Source organism: Haliotis asinina, unplaced genomic scaffold, assembly GCF_037392515.1.
Source record: "Haliotis asinina isolate JCU_RB_2024 unplaced genomic scaffold, JCU_Hal_asi_v2 scaffold_17, whole genome shotgun sequence".
Taxonomy (NCBI): domain Eukaryota; kingdom Metazoa; phylum Mollusca; class Gastropoda; order Lepetellida; family Haliotidae; genus Haliotis; species Haliotis asinina.
Genome location: NW_027133889.1, coordinates 1,815,871 through 1,837,626, shown reverse-complemented (window position 1 = coordinate 1,837,626; position 21,756 = coordinate 1,815,871). Strand labels below are relative to the sequence as shown.

The 21,756-nt window shown below is 39.8% G+C and overlaps 1 protein-coding gene across 1 annotated transcript; it reads right to left on the bottom strand.

The window, feature by feature from the left end:
* Positions 1-10,014: 10,014 nt before the first annotated feature.
* LOC137269790 (protein PML-like) lies at positions 10,015-21,321 on the bottom strand. The gene is made up of 6 exons (XM_067803629.1): positions 21,297-21,321; positions 17,316-18,355; positions 16,720-16,778; positions 16,479-16,527; positions 14,781-14,840; positions 10,015-10,723 (listed from the first exon to the last, which is right to left on the bottom strand). Exons 2-6 carry the CDS (start codon positions 18,352-18,354, stop codon positions 10,044-10,046), a joined length of 1,887 nt encoding a protein of 628 aa, XP_067659730.1. The 5' UTR covers position 18,355; positions 21,297-21,321; the 3' UTR covers positions 10,015-10,043.
* Between the last annotated feature and the right edge of the window lie 435 nt (positions 21,322-21,756).

The following is a 21,756-nucleotide window of genomic DNA, read 5'->3' as shown; positions in this document are numbered from 1 at the left end:
TAGGATGAGCTCATCAATCAACCCTAGCCTCCTGTACATACACTCTACACGCTTTGTATCACTTTCTTCCAACGGATAGGATGTATCCCTTGTAGTGTTGGTAGTTCAGCTAGAAAAGGTTTGTGCAAAACCTCACACTTATGAGGCATGAAATAAACACAAGTGTTAAAAAAGTGACCTCAGTTGTGTACCTGACGGAAGGATACTTGGTTTGACGCCAGCAGTCTCAGTGTACGTAGGACTATAGTAATACTACACTGTTTCTGGCGTATATCCCATAGAAGGTGCTCAATGCACGACTTACTTTTATTTTGTGAATAGGCCAGAGGCCATTTTACAAAATTACACTACAGATTGCAACAATACACATGTAATGGGCATATCTTTAATGGTACTGAGAAATAAAAGCTAAATACAACAATATTGTTTGGTGACAGTTTGTTTACAACAGGATATATGATGAACAAACTTGGTTAATTGAAACTAATGCTTTACACTTTCGTTTACTAACGATAGCCCCACTGATTACCGTGTAACAGGTACACATTACAAGTCAACACAATCACAGCGAATCCAGTCACATTGCTAAACACGTTTCTCTCCCAATGTTTGCCTTGTGAAAATATATTGAAAAAAGGAACTGTCTAGTTTGTCTCAGCAAACATTTCATAAGTACTTCTTTTTTAGGATATGACAGACAAAAGCTGATTACATTTTATTACATTATTTATTTTAGCATTACATCCGACATGTCACGTTGTATATAACATCATATACGACATATCATATAGCTTATAGTACCACATCTGACATATATCATACTGTATAGTGCGTCACATGCAATATATATGTTTTTGCAACCAGTGACAAGCCATAACGGTATGTATCTGTGGCCAGTGACAAACCATAACGGTGCGTTTTTGTGACCAGTGACAGGTCATAACGGCATGTATGTGTGACCAGTGACAGACCAGAACGGTGGCACCATGTATAAAGATATACTAACGATGGTCAGGTGTTTACCTGTAAAATAACTGGAACGTACAGTAAAGTCAATTCAGAGAACTCTATTAGACACAATGTTTGTCACTGATGACTCATGTTTGGAGATGTAATCTACCTGTCTACCGTGAAACCTTCTGAAAGGTTTACCAAGGTCTTGAATGTTATGACATTGATCGACCAAATTTTGCGAATTCAATTATTTATTGTATGAAAGGCCATACGCAGCCATAATAAGAGACACATCGTAACAATGACATATATAATCAACTTTCTATCTAATCATTTGTTTTAACAAATATGTTTTGCAAATAAATGGGGTTACTTTGTGTTGTTTTGGGGCCTCTTTGCAGGAGAGAAAGGGAGACACTAGTTTAACATTGATTTGAGATAGAGACAGTTGTGGTAGATACTGATTTCTTAGATTTGATCTTTGATTTCTTCCGAAGAGGCATATTTTCCACGGTTGATTAATAAACCATTACGTTTAAACTAACACGTGTAAAAAGTAGTGCGGACATTTCTGCAGCGACTGTGAGCAAGATAACACTCTGGCTCAAGCAACGACTTATATTGACGACATGAATAACATCAAGAGCTTTCGTTAATAGTTGAATGCCATTCCTGCTGAAACATATCAATAGCCAGTATACGACACTGTCTAATACATGATTATTTACATTGCCAACTGTGTGTGATGAAAAACAAATATGCCAAATTCATACCTAAACTGTAAGGTGCGAATTTGAGACTGTGATGAAACATCTCGCGCTGTTGATCGATTCCACCTCGAAAATTGTGTAATATATAGAGACTCTCATCCAAATGTCTACTGATATTAATTATATCAACACGAGTTGATGAAGTAAGAAATATCCTAGGCTTTCCGATGATATCTTTACCTTTCTCAACGAGTGTTGATATAACTGATATCAGTTGACACGAAGGTGAGATTCTATTTATCATCCAAAATCATTCTTCATTAGTTTTCACTGAAAAATGTAAATCTCTGAACATAGTACTGCAATAGAATTGCCATTAGATTTGCAGTACCAATTGTTCAGATCTATGTTCATGTTGGTGGTCACTGGATTGTCGGGTCCAGACTCAATTACTCACAGACTGCCTACACATAGCGGGAATATTGCTGAGTGCGGCGTAAAACTAAACTCACTCACTCACACCAGATTTGCAGTGCTGCGATGTCATAGTATTGTGACGTCACCAAGTTCATGATGTCATAGCATTGTCAGGGCATTGTACAAAATCTACTTTCAGATCTCTCTATCACCTAGTAGATATCTTCTGATCTCCCAAGGAACACATTATAGGATGATAAATACATGACAGGTTAAAGTTGTTGTGTTTAATGCTGGACATGCAGCCATACGCCTTGTCAAAACTATTTGAGTAAGTCATGCTGAACTTTAAATCATTAAATTTGCAGAATCTGTTCTTCTTCGAGTCATTTTTGGTACGGTCGAGATATTGGCTACTCACCTTAGAAGCTGTTATGCAAGATTTTACGGTTTATAAGATGTAAATCCGTTTCAGTGACGAAAACCCGTTTTTTCAATATTTAGTGGTGTCTGTGTTAATACCGCCACTTATGCTGAAAGCGTGCACATACAGGTTCATTTGGGGGTCATTTCATACGGAATGAATGAGGTGGATATAACGCCTTGTTTAGCTTTGGCAATTTTCTAGCAATATCACGGCAGCTGGTGACACTTAAACTGAATGTGCCGAAGTAGGGAAACGAGCCTGTTTCTTCAGGGTGACGAGTGAACGACAAAACCACAAGGCTATCCCAACCTCCCATTTCGTGTAGAACTGCTATTGGTGTGTACGGTTTCCTCTGCTCAGGAATAAACCCAGCTGTTACTCATGCATAAACATGTCTTTATCAAAGTCAGACTGTAGAGATACGTGCATGCACAAGTTGTTCACATTATATTTGTGTGTTTGTATACAATAGCATTTTCCACATAATTCTGCCGCACAACTTTCGGTTTTGTCTGAACTCCATGGTTCCGGTGGAGAAAACGATCGTAGCACTAAGATCATCGTAATGGTAACAGAGGCCTAAGCTTACGGTAGCCCCAGTACTAAGGTCGTTTCATCCAACAGGGCCCAGATCTCCCAGTGCAAACCAGTTTTGTGATTTCAGAATTATGATATCACAATTACAGTTATGGTGGTCAATCTGGAAACTAATTGTGGAGACCAGCATCGCTCATATTATGCATGCTCCCCTCAACTTACTGCATCCATAATGGTTAATCGACTTCTCAGTGTAGATCAAAGGTGGAGATCTTCACAGATGATAACAAACATACTGTCGGTGTCGCAAGGATTTCCTGGTTTGGCTACGGCGTTGTTTACGGTGTTCAACATCCACGGCAAAACGAAGGCAGTATGTGTGACGCCCGAGAACTGATTGATGGATAAACATTCCTCTACTACACTCGTTAACCAGTGTTTTGCATTTGAACACCTACATAAGAGAAAGACGCAGGCATGCACTCAGACATCACACACACGCATGGTGTACCTTGTGACTCAGCATTCGGTACCGCGGTCCGCCCACGCTTCCAAATATTGGTAAACACCACGAATTCGGCCAATGACCGTGCTGGCTTTAGGAATCAAAGCTAGAAGACGTGAATGAGAAGATGCCTTTGCCACCTAGAAAAAGGTAAGTTACATCCGCCATACCTTGAAGGTCCGTCCACACTGACTGGCATGCAGCCCTTCAGTGTGTATTGTTTATGGTATGTTGAAATTGGTCTTCATACCAAAACATGTTGGCAGTTGATGAATTTTCGTGTGGAATTGCATAATACATGCAATGTGTATTGATAGGAGCATAAATCTGCAGCAAACCGAATATTTCAACGACAGGGTTTTGCTTGTATAACATAATGCATTTACTTAGAGCAGAGTAGAAAGAATGAAGTTCTCTGATTCAGTTACTTAGGGAAGAAATCGCACAGAAACAACTAATTGCCTCCCCATCGACTTCTGCACGGTCATAATATGTGAGGGCTCCCCCAGGGCTTCAGAAAGGGTGAGGTAACTAGGTGGAGAAGGGAGCTTCGTAATCTAAAAGGGCATGCTGTTGGGTACTATTTTTTGTATGTATAGAAGTGATTACAGATTACAGTTAAACAGATGGTATATATATATATATATATATATATATATATATATATATATATATATATATATATATATATATATATATATATATATATGTGTGTGTGTGTGTGTGTGTTGTTAACAGTGTACTTTGTCATCAAATGTATATATATGTATACATGCTTCCATTTTGTTACAAATGTTGTTCCAGATTCATCTTTTAGCTATTTCTCATTTTACTTCAAATTTTAATTTTAGAATATCATTTGAAGACATTTGCCTTCAGTTTCACAAAAACAGAAACAATAATTATACATGCACTTCGGGTTTAGCCTAAATGGTACAACATCAGCAACACCTTTTGCTGCCACAACTGGTTCCTGTTCCTTGTCTTGTTTCTGGTTCTGGACTCTGAACACATTATGGCTGATTTGGGGGTTCTATCTTTACATTATATTTATATTATATTTATTGCCCATCGTTAGTTGACAGTATATTTTGTCATTAAATACTGGTGTTATAGCATTACAATATTTCGTTTAAGGTTCAGTTAAGTTCATAATAGTATATGTCCATAATAAGTGGTTGTCAGAAATACAATCTAATACAAGCAAAATTGAGGGAACTGCAATGTGTGAATGTTTTATAGGTCAAGTGTACTCTGAAAACTTCTAGAACAAAAGTACGTTTTACCAAGCGTGTATACAGAACTGACACCGAGGCAGTAAGTCGGACATGGAGGGTGGTGACATGTTTTCAGCCACGAGATCACGTTGCAGTCCCTTTAAACAGGACAGACACCCTTTAAACCGGACATACACGATCGATGAGTTAAATTTTACACCACATCAGCCATATCAAAGAGGAGAATGCTCTGAATAGACTTTAGAGGCAATGGACTATGAAGTTAACAGGCTTAACAGGTTGATACTTTTATCACCGTCAGCCATATCAAAGAGGAGAATGCTCTGAATAGACTTTAGAGGCAATGGAATATGAAGTTAACAGGCTTAACAGGTTGATACGTTTATCACCGTCAGCCATATCAAAGAGGAGAATGCTCTGAATAGACTTTAGAGGCAATGGACTATGAAGTTAACAGGCTTAACAGGTTGATACTTTTATCACCGTCAGCCATATCAAAGAGGAGAATGCTCTGAATAGACTTTAGAGGCAATGGAATATGAAGTTAACAGGCTTAACAGGTTGATACGTTTATCACCGTCAGCCATATCAAAGAGGAGAATGCTCTGAATAGACTTTAGAGGCAATGGAATATGAAGTTAACAGGCTTAACAGGTTGATACTTTTTTACACTTATGTTTATGTGACTGAGTGAGTATGGTTTTATGCCGAATTTGTTTCAGCAACGCAATGGCGGGTGACACCAGAAATAAGCTTCACACATTGTTTACCCCCTGCTCATTATGTTTATGTAACAGTTGTAAAAGGAACATATTCAAGGGGTCGGCCCCCATTTCTTATCAACAACCACTTGTGAAGTTCCGGATAGAATAAGCCTTCAACAACCCATGCTTGTCATAAACGGCGACTCTGCCTGTCATAAGAGGCGACTAACGGTATCGGATGGTCACACTCGCTGACTTGGTTGACACATATCATCGGTTCCCAATTGCGCAGATCGATGTTCATGTTGTTGATCACTGGATTGTCTGGTCCAGACTCGATTATTTACATGCCACCGCCGTATACCTGGAATACTGCTGAGTGCGGCGTACAATTAAACTCACCCACTTATTCTTAACTACAACAGAAATTAGAGATTGTGAGTCAAGGTAAGCTATTGTCTCAGTGTGTTTTGTCACTTGTCAAGCCAAAACGTAATTTCCAGACAGTTACGCAACATGGGCACTTCCGTTACGTGAACTTACAGAATGAAAGTATGCAAGCCTGGAGATTTCACAGTTATTGATGAAGGGTTCAAGAGTTGTCTCCCTTGACATACTTAATGGTTACAAAAGTAGTCTCTGGAAAACGAACTTGGGTTGGCGTGGCAATCTTGACCTGGAGTTGAATGTGAAGTGTTTATTAAGTGGATATGCCGTGGAAGAACAACTGCTATTCAGTGCCCAGGTATTACTGAAATATTGCTGACAATGTATGTAACAATCGCATCCCATATGACAAAGCATCCTTGAGTTTTCAACACAACTGTGGTACAGGTACCACAAGTACACAATGCACTGCATGTGAGGCAACTAACACGTGCTATTGGTATACACAACATTACTAGTTCGCATTACGATGTATACAACAACATTGACTGCATTGTCATTTCGGGAAAGGGTGAATTTCGCGTCATTTTGTGTGACAACAATCAATATACTTAAATCACTTCATGAAATTTCATCGATATGTGGGGGACAGGGGTTCGTGAGGTGTGGTTGTTCTGGACACACAAGTATCAAACAATCACGTGTAAATACTTCTAATCCAATCTGATGTGTAACGGTCGCGACCACAATACCAATAACTGTCATTGGCAATAAGTGATGTTGAAATTGGGATCCACTTTTGCAGATTGAATTATTCAGTGAAATTTCATGAAATGACTGAAGCATATTGGTTGTTGGTTCAAGAAATGAAACGACATGGGTGACCCTCTTAGTTATTTCACAAAACATCTGAAATTTGTGTCATTCGAAATGTGATTGTATAAAGCATACACTGTAATCAGTCAAAACAATAACTTTATCCAGATTTCACATGTTTGCATAACACAGGTTAATTAACTGCCAAAAACGACAGTAATGCCAAATTTACATAGGCGTTCTCCCTGTTACAGACGTTATAATTTGACATGCAGTTCACAAATAAAGCATAAACATGAAATGATACCATTGATAACAATGTTGTAATTCAGAAAAAGGTGATACCGATATCATTCTGCAAAAACATTATTTTTTCACAATTTCAATAACAGCTTTGCACCACAAAATAACATATAAATTTACTGGTCCCTTTTAGTGTCTTCGACTTATTAAACTTCTTTCTGACACTGATAGCAAAGAGTAGTGAAACAAACAGTTTGGGTTTGTTTTCTAGTCAGCCTTGCCTAAACAAAAGTTAAAGCTCCCCAAAACAGCTTCTTGCTTGTTTTTAAATGTCTATTTCCGTGCATACGCTGAAGACATGCTTAAACATCAGTTGTCTGCATTTTTTAATCACGGTAATGATATTTGTACATATTAAAATGAACTAATTGAATATGGCGTCTTGTATAAAGAGTACACTATACTTGTGTGTGTACCTACATAAGTAACCTGGGATAAAGATTGATAGAATTGAACTTCAGTAACCCATATATGTCGTAAGAGGCGACTAACGGTATCGGATGGTCAGGGTCCCGGACACAGTTGTAGCATGTTATGGTATTGCAGTTGTGTAATCGATGCTCATGCTGTTGATCACTGGATTGTCTGGTCCAGATTTGATCATTTACGGACTACAGCTTTTTATCTGAAATACTGCTGAGTGCGGCATGAAAGATCAAGCCAAACAATTAATCTACATGACAGGAGACGTGTGGAAACAGGTTCGGCCACAGCTTCCCGCACAGTTATTTCCCCTTGACCGCAGTGATAGTTTCGTTATCTACCAAATACCAGGGCTACATTTCAAAACATCTCTTACAACAGTTTTCTTACGGAGACTAAAAGCATGCTGCATGATGACTGTATTTGTTACCTGAGCAGAGTATGCTTGCCCTTTAGGCTTGTATTTGTATGTTCAGAAGCACAATAAACACGTTGGGACGTCTAGATGATTGACAGTTAGTGCAATTAACATTTGAAAACAAATATTTGAAACCCGATTGAAATAGGACTCGCATTACTTTAGTTTCTCCACCGACATGAAACCGACGTCCAATAATAAATTAGTGTCGGAATCAATGTTATATTAAATTCAATCGTGATCACATCACTATTAACAGGGAGAATGTATACAGCTTGTAGATTATTCCTGCTAATAGTAAATTGATAAATTGCACGTGATTACATACAGGGTGTTTTCATCAACGTAGGCCACGTTCACGAGTCGACTGTTTCATGAGTGACTGATCAGATGTATGGTAATGTGATGTAATTTCGTTTTTTTCAACCAAACTTTTTCCAACTCGTCAATCAATCCATAACAATGGAGCTGAAACACAGTAATGTGTTCACTGGTGAATGTCACCTCATTCAGATTCATGCTCGACAAAGTTTGTACAGCCTGCTTCAAATACATCTCTCATATACAAAACAATATTTGAGAGGTGCTGGTATTGTTCACGCATAGCTAGTACATGATGATACTTTACTTTGTTCGAACTTGTAAATATGTCTGTGATACTCTGATGTTAGTAATGATGCTATAATGAGTGAGTGAATATGGTTTAAGCCGCTTTTAGAATTATTCCAGCAATATCACGGCGGGGGATACCAGAAAAGGGCTTCACATATTGTACCCACGAGGTTGATCGAAACAGTATCCTCGACGTGACGGGCGACCGCCTTCTCCACTAAGCTACCTGACCGCCCTTACCACACAACTTACGACTGGATCTAGTTATGGCTGTATGTGTACATACGGACAGAAAAATAACGAGTGCTACAATTATAACCCAAAGTAAAACAACTTTGAGTTATATCATGAATACATCCGTTAATGTTCTTTCTTCAGATATACACAGTTTTTTATGACGGAATATTTCCATTGAAGAGATATGATATACTGTTTAAATGCATCCCTAAATCACAAAGAGATATCAAATCAGATTCAGTAAGCAAATTGGCTGTTTGGCTCATGAGTGATAACGGTTAGACACTGTTTGGAGATAGAAAGTGTAAAGAGAATGGGGTTTAGCCAAAATGAGTTTAGCTTTTACGCTTCACTCAACAATGTATTCCATCTAGATGGCGGTGGTCTGTAAATAATAGAATCCAGACAACCCAGACATCAACAACATGAGCATCGAGAGAGGAGACGTGCGAAAACAGGTTCGGTCACAGCATCCTGCACAGAGTTACTTCCCTTTGACCGCCACCCGTGCAACTCTCCCACAACCAAGTCGGAGAAATATGATGATTTTTAACCACTGGTGTCGCTGATATAACTCTTTATACTTGTACTTGTTTTAAGTAGTTAGTGCATATGTTCGTCACTGCAGAATAAATAATACCCTTAAACACGCAGAAACTGCTGTCATTTTGTCTTTAGTCATTACCGTGTCTGTGTAGTGTTACAGCATACATTTAAAATATGCCATTTCCTCTTCACTAAACTAAAAATTGTTCAAGTGTAGATGTCAAACACTTCTTACTGACAATAAAACCCAGCTAATTAGAGAAACAAAAGAAGTTGATTGTGTTTCGGAATATGCGTCTCACCACATACACGAGGATATTCTATGTCCGCTTCAATCACTTTCACCACATCTCTTCACTGACATCAAATGTGACGTGTGTGAATTCACAACTACAATAATTTCATCACAACTGTTCATGTGGGGATTTAAAACATTTACATTACAGAGTAGAAACCAAATATGGTAATAAATTCATGATCTGAAACAACTTTTGATGAACTTGTGCATTCAGTTACTTGTTGTGCTAATTCCCAGACATGTATGAAATGTGAGATAAACTGGTCAACTACTGCAGAATAATAATCATAACAATAGTCATGTGTGGATGCAAAATGTTTGTAACATCCCACAGAATCCAGTCAAGTAGAAAAACAACACATTTAGCCGACCTCGTTACATTCTTGTTCACAACAAACAACACATAGACAGACAACTTATACGTCCGCCTCAATCACTACGATTACATTTGACAGTTTAAATAAATAAATCACACTTACACGTTTACACAATGTCATGTTTATTTTATTGTCTAATTCAAGGCGTCAGAGATAAGTGACTTCTTGGTGTCAGTCATAGTGATATCTGTTCCACTTATCACCTTCATGTTGACTGTGTAGAGACCTGGCCGCGCAACACCAAACACGGGAAGAAGAGACTCCCTCCACTCAACATCCACCTTGGCTAAAACAACCTCTCTGTCCAGGTCAATGAAGGCGAGTCTCCCCCTCCCCACATCCAGCACAACGCCATAGTGGAGGGTGGCCTGTGTGCCGGGTGTGTCAGACATTGTGTTACTGTAACACTTCCCCTTCTTCCCCTGCTGCCACACCCTGGTACAGAGACTCCCCCGGTGTGTGTCACAGCTCCCTACACTGACACACCAGGAGCGGCGCTGTTGATAAACATACACTCTACTGTCCACCTGACTCTCCTCCACCACACCCACCTCCAGGACAAGACCCCACCCTTCACCCACCACACCCACTCTAGACTGTGTCTCCCAGTACTGTGGGGTGTGTGGGGCAGGGGTGACAGTAGAGGGGGATGGGAGAAGGGGGATGTGGGTAGAGGCACATGTACCCCGATATTTCCGTAACCTGCCGCTGTGTCTGTGTTGTGTGGCGGGCCGCGAGTTGACCAGCTGACCGTCTGTAGTTACGTGGCACCAGTCTGTGTTGGCTCGAGCAGCGTCCAGTTGTAGTTGAGGACCTGGAAATATAGATTTTGTCTACAGTTTAACAAATTTCCCGACTTCAGACAACAAGTTAGACATTTTATTGTCAACCTCGTTTCCATGTTTACAAAACAGCGCACTGAATATCGGCTGCCATTTTCGTCTGCGTGTGAATTGTGTCATAATTGTGATATAAATAGATATTATAATGCTGTGAAAATATATGTATGGGTATTCTAAATGTTTTTCATACAGTTTTACACTGACTGACAATGAAATAAACACTCCATAAAACATTTTGTAAGAAATTGTTAGTTGAGCTGGTTTGCTGTCTGCAGTCAGAAATAGACACTTGCCGCCTGAAAACACATGTGTATAAACTTCATATCAGGATAAAACTATCATTGTTTGTATTCTAAACTCTTCTTATACGATTTCGTAAACAATAAGACTGACAAAATAGTTGTTTGGCGATATTTTTACATCCGAGTGTTCAACAGACCCAGTATTAACAGGTAACTTCTACGTCCGCTTCAATCACTGACCACAGTCTGAACACACTCGCTGGGCGGGACACAGGTTGTCACGTTATGTGTATTGACTGTGACAGGTATTCTCTCATATTTGTTTTTATAACACTGTTCTCAGACTTGTCATTTTCAGATATGATTAACTCTTTAGTTACAGTTTCAGCAAGAAATAAAACATGAACGTGTACTTTGATACAAGTTTTGACTTTGGTAGTGAGTAAACATTCATCTTTAACGGTGTCACATGAATCGTCTTTCCTTCACAGAAAGTATCTGAAATCAGGAATCGTCTACAGTCTTCTATTCTCTGAAAAGCAGTCAAACTCTTTCACTCATTTCAGTGAATATTCAATTCAACGTGTACAACTTATAATTTTCGCATAACGATCAAGCACTTCCAAGTACTGTCACCTTTCAGTAAACTGTAGTATCTGCCTCCTTGCTGAGCTACATGTTTTCACATCTTATTATTATAATTGTAGGCTTTCATCTTACACATTTCACTGATATTACACTAAACGATGCAGTTGGAATTTGATAAGTTTAAGATGAACAATTAACATTACAGATGAGAATTTATTCCTATTGTTAAAAATAATTTGGCAAATTCTCTGTGTCGGGCCGTCGGTAAAAGTGGAACCCCTTTGAACTAAACAGAGCCAGTTAAGTTAGGAATCGTGTAGAGTATAGACAGTGAGTCAGATAGACCCTCCGTTTGCTTGTGGAATGATCCTCCAGTTGTCTGTGAGCAAAATTCCGGCTTGTGTTTCTGTTTATTGTAGTTCTCTTTTACTACCAGCTGGTGTAATATCTCCGTTTATTGTTTTTGATTAAACTCATCAAGAAGAGGATTAGTTTGAACTGAATGTATGGTTGACCGGTTCATTGTTGTTTAATGCCGCAATCATCAATCTTCCAGTAACATGGCGGCGGTCTGTACATAATCGAGACTGGACCAGAGAATCCGGTGATCAACATCATGAGCACAATCCAAGTCAGGGAAGTCACCTTTAAATGACAAGCATGCGCTACTAAAGATCGATTTTAACACGGGTCGTCATGGGTATAGTAGCATATGACATGTTTGGCTTTTCTACCCTACGAACGTTTATCCTCAAACGCTTTTGGACGTGAAGTGATGGCGCCGTGTGAGCCGATTTCTCTCTGTAGACGGGGACACCATTAAGCGTTACTCCAGATGTTGACATCGACAACAACAATGACGTTCAATTCCACTTTGAAACACGTGGAGAAACCTTTTATGTCCTGAAAGTGCAACACATTGCTAATTAACTACATTACACCATCGAAAAGAGTTCAACACCAAAGGCCATAGCACCAAACAATAGGAGCCCCATTTTTTTAATCATCCTGTCTAGTGAATACCATATTTGACACCACTGATCGATGTTATGAGCAACTCTCATTGTGAATGCCAAATGTGATATGATTACAAGCTATGCAAGAATAGCATTATGTTTTTTCTTTAATTGTTTATAAACGACAGCCGGCAACTAATGACGTATACGATAAATAAAACACACCATATCGTGTCTACGTAATGTAGCGTAGGGGTAACCTAGAGATTACAATGTTGGTTCGTTACGCTGAAGACCCGTGTTTGATTCCTCACATGGTTGCAACGTGTGAAACCCAATTCTGGTGTTCCCTGTTGTTATGTTTCTTGAATAGTGCTACAAGCTGTGTAAAAGCGTTCTAACTCACTCTCTACACAGCATATTAAAGTCGAAATAGATCGGCAGTTGTGAATGTAAACATGCGTCTGTGTTTCTGTCACCTGATTCACGAATACACTGACAATATGTTGGATTGTTGGGTGAAGGCCATTTTGCTTATTGGTGTAAGTGAGAAATCCAGGTAAGCTTCTCAAGTATAAATATGTAGACCCTTTTGCACTTACCATATATTTAACTCCAACATTTATCAATGATCAAACCATCCAATCGTGAATACTCCTTCTCTGTGTCGTATAAATGACCTCAGGAAATATAAAGTGTGATCAACGATATAAAAGAGTCATTGTTGAAAAATCGAAAGCAGATACCTTAGGTTTCAATGGTCGTCTATCAGAAGCGGTGCTTAACTTGATGTCTGATAATCAGTGATAGTAGAATATACCTAGTACCATGTTCAAGAAATGCATATAAATCTACTACCCAGCACAGCGTTGTTTCTTTAAATCATGTAGGGTATGTCTGTAGACTCAGAGCCATTCCAATATTTATAAAGCTAAGAATACCACAACCCACCGAGCCTTGTGCTCTCGTCCGCGATATTATTGCAAGGTTGCTAGAATCAGCGTAAAATACAATTCACTTTCTCAAACGGTGTTGAAAGGAATGACCGTCACACCACAGTAGGACATTTGTGTATTCAGGGAATTCAGAAGCAGCGTGTATATCATCGCATGTACAGCCCGCCCAGTACAGCCTCCTGTGTAGAGCATTCATGTAGAGCATCTTGTGTAGAACATCCTGTGTACAGCATCCTGTGTAGAATACCCTGTGTACAACATTCCGTGTACAACATCCTGTGTACAGCATCCTAAGTACAGCATCCTATGTACAGCATCCTATGTTCAGCAAGCTTACTACAGCATCCTATGTACAGCATCCCGTATACAGCATCCCGTGTACAGCATCCCGTGTACAGCATCCCGTATACAGCATCCCGTATACAGCATCCCGTATACAGCATCCCGTATACAGCATTCCGTGTACAGCATCCCGTGTACAGCGTCCCGTGTACAGCATCCCGTATACAGCATCCCGTGTACAGTATCCCGTATACAGCATCCCGTGTACAGCATCCCGTATACAGCATCCCGTATACAGCATCCCGTGCACAGCATCCCGTATACAGCATCCCGTATACAGCATCCCGTATATAGCATCCCGTGTACAGCATCCTAAGTACAACATCCTAAGTACAGCATCCTATGCACAGCATCCCGTGTACAGCGTCCTATGTACAGCATCCTAAGTTGAGCAAGCTGAATACAGCATCCTATGTACAGTAATCAGTGTAGGGCATCCTGTGTACAGCACCCTGTAAACTGTATATTTGTACAGCATCCCGTCTACAGCACGAACACTACAGTTGGTGTTTAAACGGCAGTCATTGACCAATCATTTTTATGAATGGTCGGTTTTTTTGTGGTTAACGGTGCACTCAGAAATATTCCAACAGAGATGCGTTTTCTTTGCTCTCAGTATATAATTTACAGTAGCAAAGGAATGAGTGAATGAGTCTAGTTTTACTCCATAATCGGTAACATTTCAATTGTGTGGCCACGGTTATAATTACTCGAGGAAGGGCCAGACAATTCAGTGATCAACATCATGAGCATCGACCTATGCAACTAGGGTAAGATGAAATATTTCCACCGAGGAGCTTAAACACCCGGTCTCGCTAGTTGCCTCTTATGACAAACTTGGGTTACTGAAGACCAATTCTAAGCCAGAACTTCACGCATATATGTGAAGTGGTGACAACGGCGCTTCATTAATAGGTTAGACAGTTTGAATCTGATTGTACTTACACCGCAGAGTCACCGGCGTCATCGTCCCTGTTTCACGTCTGTAGGTTTCACACCCAGCATCTGCAACATACATCCTCGCTACACATGGAAGAATCACAGAAAGAATTCAGTGAGTGAGTTTAGTTTTACGCCGAACTCAGCACCATTCCAGCTATATGGCAGCGGTCTGTAAATAATCGCATCTGGACCAGACAATCCAGAGATCATGAGCATCGATCTGAGCAATTGGGAACCGATGACGAGTGTCAATCAAGCTTGACCAGCCATCCCGTTAGTCGCGGGACTAACTCTTATGACAAGCACAGTAGCCTTTTATGGCAAGCATGGGTTGCTGAAGGCCTATTCTACCCCGGGACCTGCAACTAAATTTGATTTTAAGAATGAAAGTTGATTTCGGCTCTATTGAGCACACTATAACATCTATCAACACAAATCTCAGTCTATTTATTTTCCGAAGTGGCTTTAGTGGCCAACTGCAATTCTACTTGCTAGTCATTTCAGCTGCCGTCCATTTCCAAATGGTGCTGATGATGTATAAGATTATTAACTGCATTCTTATCAAAATATAGTTGAAAGCTATACATATCATATTACATGACTGCGTCCTTTTGCTTTGTCCTTTTGAAGTATTCATGAAAACTACTCCTGTCTCAACATTGCTTCATCTACCTCGAGTGAAATCTTTGTCTAACCTGGATCCTCCTGAAACATATTGCTTGAACACATCCAGCCTGATGAAGCAACAACAATTCGCCCTGAAATTTCGTGTAAAGAATACAACGAAGTTGTTATCTATAGAACGGGTCATGTATTCCTGTTCGTCCAACTTCTAAATGCTTTTCAAAAAAATAACAAACTGTCTCCATCCAATCGTTGTACTGATAACACAGTAAGCTCCAGAACCATGAGTAGACTTTTATCTACCAGAGCTACATTTGTCATTAGCCTTTGAAGCACTACCAAAGTATGCAGACACCGTGTCGAATGGGTGAGGTTTTTAAGTGCGATAAATTGCCCTTAATTCTGAAGTTTCTAGTAAAGAATAGTCTTTGTTTTATAAGCATTAATTATCTAACGATGTTAATGAAGCAACATTAGAACAAAATGAAGTTGTCTGTTGAGTCTAAATAGGTTGGCTTCCAGATGGATGTCTGGAAGATGAGGAAACTGGTCACTGGCCTCGATGACAGGGACGAATAACCACAGAGCCATAGAAATGATGAATAGAAGCAGTTCCCATCAGTAACCTGAATGATGAGTCACAAATGTGTCTTGAATAACTAAACTCATGTAGTGGTAGCAGTTAGAGCCTGTGCTGGAGATTAGTGGATTATAGAGACAACTGAGTCCTGTGATCCCAAAATATGAGAGGGTCGACCATACCTGGCGAAATACCTTACAATCCTCAGACAATTTAAGGCTGAAGATACTCTAGGCTTTACAATCGGTGATTATAGGCTTCATCACCAGAAGTAGACGATCGTGATCTTCTCGAACCTGTCAAGTTTCATTAAGCTCGTTTCGCGAAAATCATGGAAACTTTTACTTCCACAACAAGTGATTTCTGTCTAAAAATGGAAGACAACAATCGTTGTCATTTCGACATCTGGGATGTGTCAAGGTGATGTGTTTCTTTTAGCGCTGGTACAGGTCAGACAGTTCTCGTAATGTTGTTTCCTATTTCAGTGTTTAACTTACCAAAACGTGGCATTGCTGTTGGATTGTTAGGAACCTCCAAGAACTCCAGCTTGTAAGAAAAGGATATGCATTAATGTCGCAATTCAAAATTGAAAGAGCAGTAGGTTTGTTTAAAATTCAAACATCAGTTTTGTGTACAGACAATAATAGCATATGTCGCTGTTGATCGCAACTTGTTAATATTGATTACTAAGGAAGAAACGAGACACATAGGCATGTTCAGTCATTACGAAGTACTTACATGCTCGTGTTTGCTGTCAGCATCTGTTAGATGACTGCCGTCTGTCTGTGTTCCATTGTCTATAAAATAACCAACAACTGTTACAAATCAAATTGTCTACGCCTAACTGAATTGTTGTAGAAAAGTCTTGGGACTGAACATGATCATATCACCATAAAGTGACACTCGACTGAAGAATTCACAAAAAGGTCATCACATTTTCACTTTTGATCTATACTATAACCCAAAAAGGTATGGGAACACCCTAAGTTTTGATAACACGAAGCTTTTACTCAAAAATGATGCTTTTTTGACGACAATGTATTATTTCACCTAAACTCGACGAATACCGAATCAGTTGCTTCTCTACATGTTCTAACATGCTCTTTGAAATGCTCATGAAACACACAAAAAAGGTTCATTTTTACATTTGAGAATAAATGAACCCACCACATTTAAGTTTATTAATGACTATTACCTTTTGTATTACCGTGTGTGCTTGAGTTAGAGAGTGAGAAGGACATATATATATATATATAGAGAGAGAGAGAGAGCGAGAGAGAGAGAATGAGAAAGACAGAGAGAGAGAGTGTGTGTGCGTGTGTGTAAGTAGGTACCTGTTTGATCTGTGCCATATGCACTGATACACCCGAATTCCGAAATTTCGGATTTCAGCATATCCAGCCCTCTCGTGTTGAAAGTGGCTACATGTGTCCTGAGCCTGTGTGGAGGTAGTGATGCAAGGTGCGTCTTCGTTGTGTCTTGTATTGAACTCTCCAGTGTTAGATAGTCTGAGTTTGAAGCATATCTGAGTACTGTCTTGATGTAGTCTGAGGTCCACTTGCATCGTTCACTTTCACCTTCAGAGGTAACTTGCTTGGTGTGCAGACTTAACAGTTCCCGCTTCGTCTGATTCTCAAGCTCGATGATCAGCTCCTTTTCTCTTTGGTCGAGTTTTGTCCGTAAGGAATGGAAAGTATGACGGATGGTCTCCTTCAGATCACTGCCTGTCTTCTTTGTGTCATTTATGGCTTTGTTGATACTCTCCAGGTATGCTTGGTGGGAAATACGATATGCAGACACGTTCTTCTCAAGTTCTTCTATCCGTCCTTTAGCAGCATCAGCAGCCTCATTTAAATCCGCAACATCATGATCAGCATGCTCGCCAAGTCTGCATTTGGCACAGATTAAACTGTTGCAGCTTTTATCAAAATATTCCAGAGGATAACGATTGTGTAGTTTACAAATTGATTCAAGATACATACTTCCCAGTGTTGTATCCGTAAATGTTTCCACAACATGTCGTCTGGTAGCTTTGAAACGATTGTGCAAGTTCTGACAGTATTCGCAGAGGAACTCTTCACACTCCTGACACCAACACACAGCCTGGTTGCCGTCATCGTTTGTACAGAGGAGGTCGGTGCGACGATGTTTAACTGTCAGATGGAATATTTCCTTCTGTCTCACTGCATCCTTCTGGAGTGTTGTGTCTGTGAGTTTGACCTCCCTCTGACATGTAAAGCATGATATGACACCACCAGCGGCAGATGTCACACATGTCTCACACACGGAGTGAAGACAGGGCAGTAGGTATGGGGCGGGGCCTTTCAGGGTAAACTTCTGCTGACAGACAGAACATTTGGAGAAGGCGTCCATTCTGAAACAAATATTATAGTTGTCTCTGTTCCATCGATTGCACCTCTCAGAAAGGGCATACTGATTCCAGGAAAATGCATACGCTCAACCGGAGTATTGATTAAACCAGCATTTAAATTAAATATTCATAGTCACCCTAACTGCTGTTACTGACTCATTTGGGCAATCAATCCTTTTTTCTCCAGTCACAGTCAACAAACCACCCAAGTATATTAAAAACAACTTACAACATCAATGACACACATGTTCTAATTTTACTTTAAAAAAAGAAAACAGACACACAAACAAACACGTTCTCCACGACGTCTGCATTCCTGAACAGCTGGAACCTGCTTACGTCTGAGAACATCACTCTCTGCCACTGTTTCTTTTACTACTGGCAAACTTTACGTGCTCACCAAAGACCTAGATGTCGATGTTGAAGCGTCAACTGTACATCACATAACATCTGCAGGCACAGATACCGTCTTGTCTGAGTCGTGAAGCTGATATTTGTAAACTAATGGGATGTTCTGTCTCTGCTGACCCGTGAAGATCTGGTGTAGAATAGGCCGTCAGCAAACCCATGATTACCATAGAAAGGTGACTATGCTTGTCGTAAGAAGTGACTAACGGGATTGGGTGGTCAGGCCCGCTGGCTTGGTTGACACATGTCATCGGTTTCCAGTTGCGCAGCTCGATGCTCATGCTGCTGATCACTGTATGGTCCAAAAGTCGACTATTTACAAACCGCTGCCATATAGCTGACCATTTGATCTCGTTAGTTGCCTTAGTTGCTGAAGGCCTATTTTACCGGACCTTCACGTGTTTGACATTTTGGAGTTGCCAAGGGTATTGCTACAGTATACATAAGTGCATCGCCTTTATGTATCTCTTCTGGTTACTCAACACGTACTCTTAACACCTTCTGCCTTCTCCAAATATAAACTTCATTCACCATCTCAATATCCCACACCATAGCATTTTTTTGACTGCATTTAGAGTTCGGCTAAGATATATTTATTTCGAAAAATGATTTCGCAAGTCTAGTTTTCAAAGGCATACTGTTGATATAAAATCTCTTCTGAAATCCGAATTATATGTTGCTGTAATCCGAGAGAAATGAGCAGTCAGCGCAATGTATAAATTTCGAACACCAGTTCACAACTCAAGTGTCAACATTACTTGTAATAGGGTATTGTTCAATATGCCTTATACGGAATTTGTGTGTAAAAACTAATACCTTTATTTAGTAGAAGATGAATACCATGTTTTCTATAGAAAAGAATTACCTCATTACAGAAATAATGGTAGAATTGTGTTCTAAATTTCATTTAGCTTATTTGAATTTAAGGTAGTACGTTAGGTAAGCTTATATTTCGATACGTTATTCAAAATAAGATCAAAAGGCCGACACTGGATATGTGACCTAAATATACTTTATCCAACAACTGTCCTACAGGCCATATGATATGACATCTACTAGCATACACTGTCACCCCAGTCTGTATGCTATACACCTCTACCCCTATCACCTACAGTGTTTAATATCCACTAACACCCGCTATCCTTTTCCAGTCACCCCAGTCTGTACACTTTACACCTCAACCATAACCTCCTGTAGTGTCTATCATCTACTACCGTACACTGTTCGATCGGGTGGTCAGGCTCGTTGACTTGGTTGACACATGTATCGGTTCCCAATTGCGCATATCGATGCTCGTGTTGTTGATCACTGGATTGTCTGGTCCAGACTCGATTATCTTCTGACCGCCGCCAAATAGCTTGACCACTGCTGAGTGCGGCGTAAAACTAAACCGTACACTGTTTGCACCAACCCTCCCCTGAATTTACACCATTTACTACACCTTAACATCTATCCCCTACACACTGGCATATCTACCGGCATACACCATCCACCCTTATCCACCCTTGCATGTACACCACTTATACTACACCTTAACCTCATTCTCCACTCTGTGATATCTACTAGCATGCACTATCCACCCCCACTTACCCCTGTATGTTAATTCCCCTTCCCCACGAGTTAATAGTCCCCCGGACAACAGCCGCGCCCCCTCCAATCATAACAAAACACACAAACTAAATGTTCTGATGTTATTTATATTTATAGCACTATATAACACCACAACACATCATCTTAAGAATCAATACGTGTATCAATTCATTTAAAAGGACAGATAAATATACACCATTTATACCACATTTTAAACCCAATCTTCACGTTGTGACATACTATCCACACTCACCCACACACCCAATGCTACCCACCAGTACACATAATTTGCTACACCGTAACGCCAATTTTATTCACCCGAAACATCTCCATAAACCTTCTGCTACCAGTGATTTAAGTCCACCCGTGTTTTTCATCTACCACTACCACTAAACACTTATTGTATCAAAGGAATCTGTTAATATATACTATTACTCCACCCGTATATACCACACACCTTGTGCTGTCACCCCTGCAACTCCGACCTACATATCCTACCGCACAATCGCCGGGTGTTTAGGTCATTGTGACATGTCTCCAGCTTTGTTAATCTAAAAATACCCTATCCTACCCACCCTGTCGTTTACGCTGCCTTGAAAGCATTCATGGTGACGATTTCAAATTAAGGGTTCAGGTTTATCTTCTGAACTACGCTCCAATCAACACCATGTTTAACTGCCACAGAGTCAAAAGATCTGTTTTTGCTGTTTCTGTGTTAAATTACACGGATCGTGCAAAACGCATTAGAGGTAATGGCGTCTGAGGTAAGAGTGGCAATGATAGGATAACCTGTTTGATTTGACACACGACTGTAGAAACTTAACGTGTGACATAACTAGAAAATGTATCATCTACCATCTACGTCTTTTTCCGATTTTGACTGGAACTATATCTATATCAAGACAATTTTACTGGGTTATATTGAGACAGGACAGGACACACTTACCTGGAGGTTCGACTTCCTTGTTGTGAATGTCACTTCCGGGTCAGATCGTTATGCGCAAGTTTTATCGCTATCGAATTGTAGCAGGTTATCCAATACATTGATATGGCCGTACAAACTGGTTTATTTGACGACACTGCCAATTATATTGAGATAACTGTCTACCATTTTAACTAGTGTCTCGTGGTGGGTCCATATGATTTGGTAAGAAAGTCATGCTTAATATCTGTTTTAACTAAACATCTCCACAGACGTATGCATTTTGTAACTATGCATCAATAGAGTGCATGAATTTGATTACTGAATAAATCTAAAAAACTGTGAAATGAATGTTTTTCCTAAAATTTCATCTGTACATATAATGCAAGCAAAAATATCTTCAAAAGCTTCGTACATCTGCAATAATAATAATAACTTTAATAGTTTAAAATTTTCTTGTTGTTTGATGATAAATAAGATATGT

Coding starts and splice junctions, on each gene's coding strand:
- LOC137269790 (XM_067803629.1), bottom strand. CDS start 18,354: ATGGACGCCTTCTCCAAATGTTCTGTCTGTCAGCAGAAGTTTACCCTG. Junction 14,841..16,478: donor AACAGCAATGCCACGTTTTG/GTAAGTTAAACA, acceptor TGTATGTTGCAG/ATGCTGGGTGTGAAACCTAC. Junction 10,724..14,780: donor GACGCCGGTGACTCTGCGGT/GTAAGTACAATC, acceptor CTATATTTCCAG/GTCCTCAACTACAACTGGAC.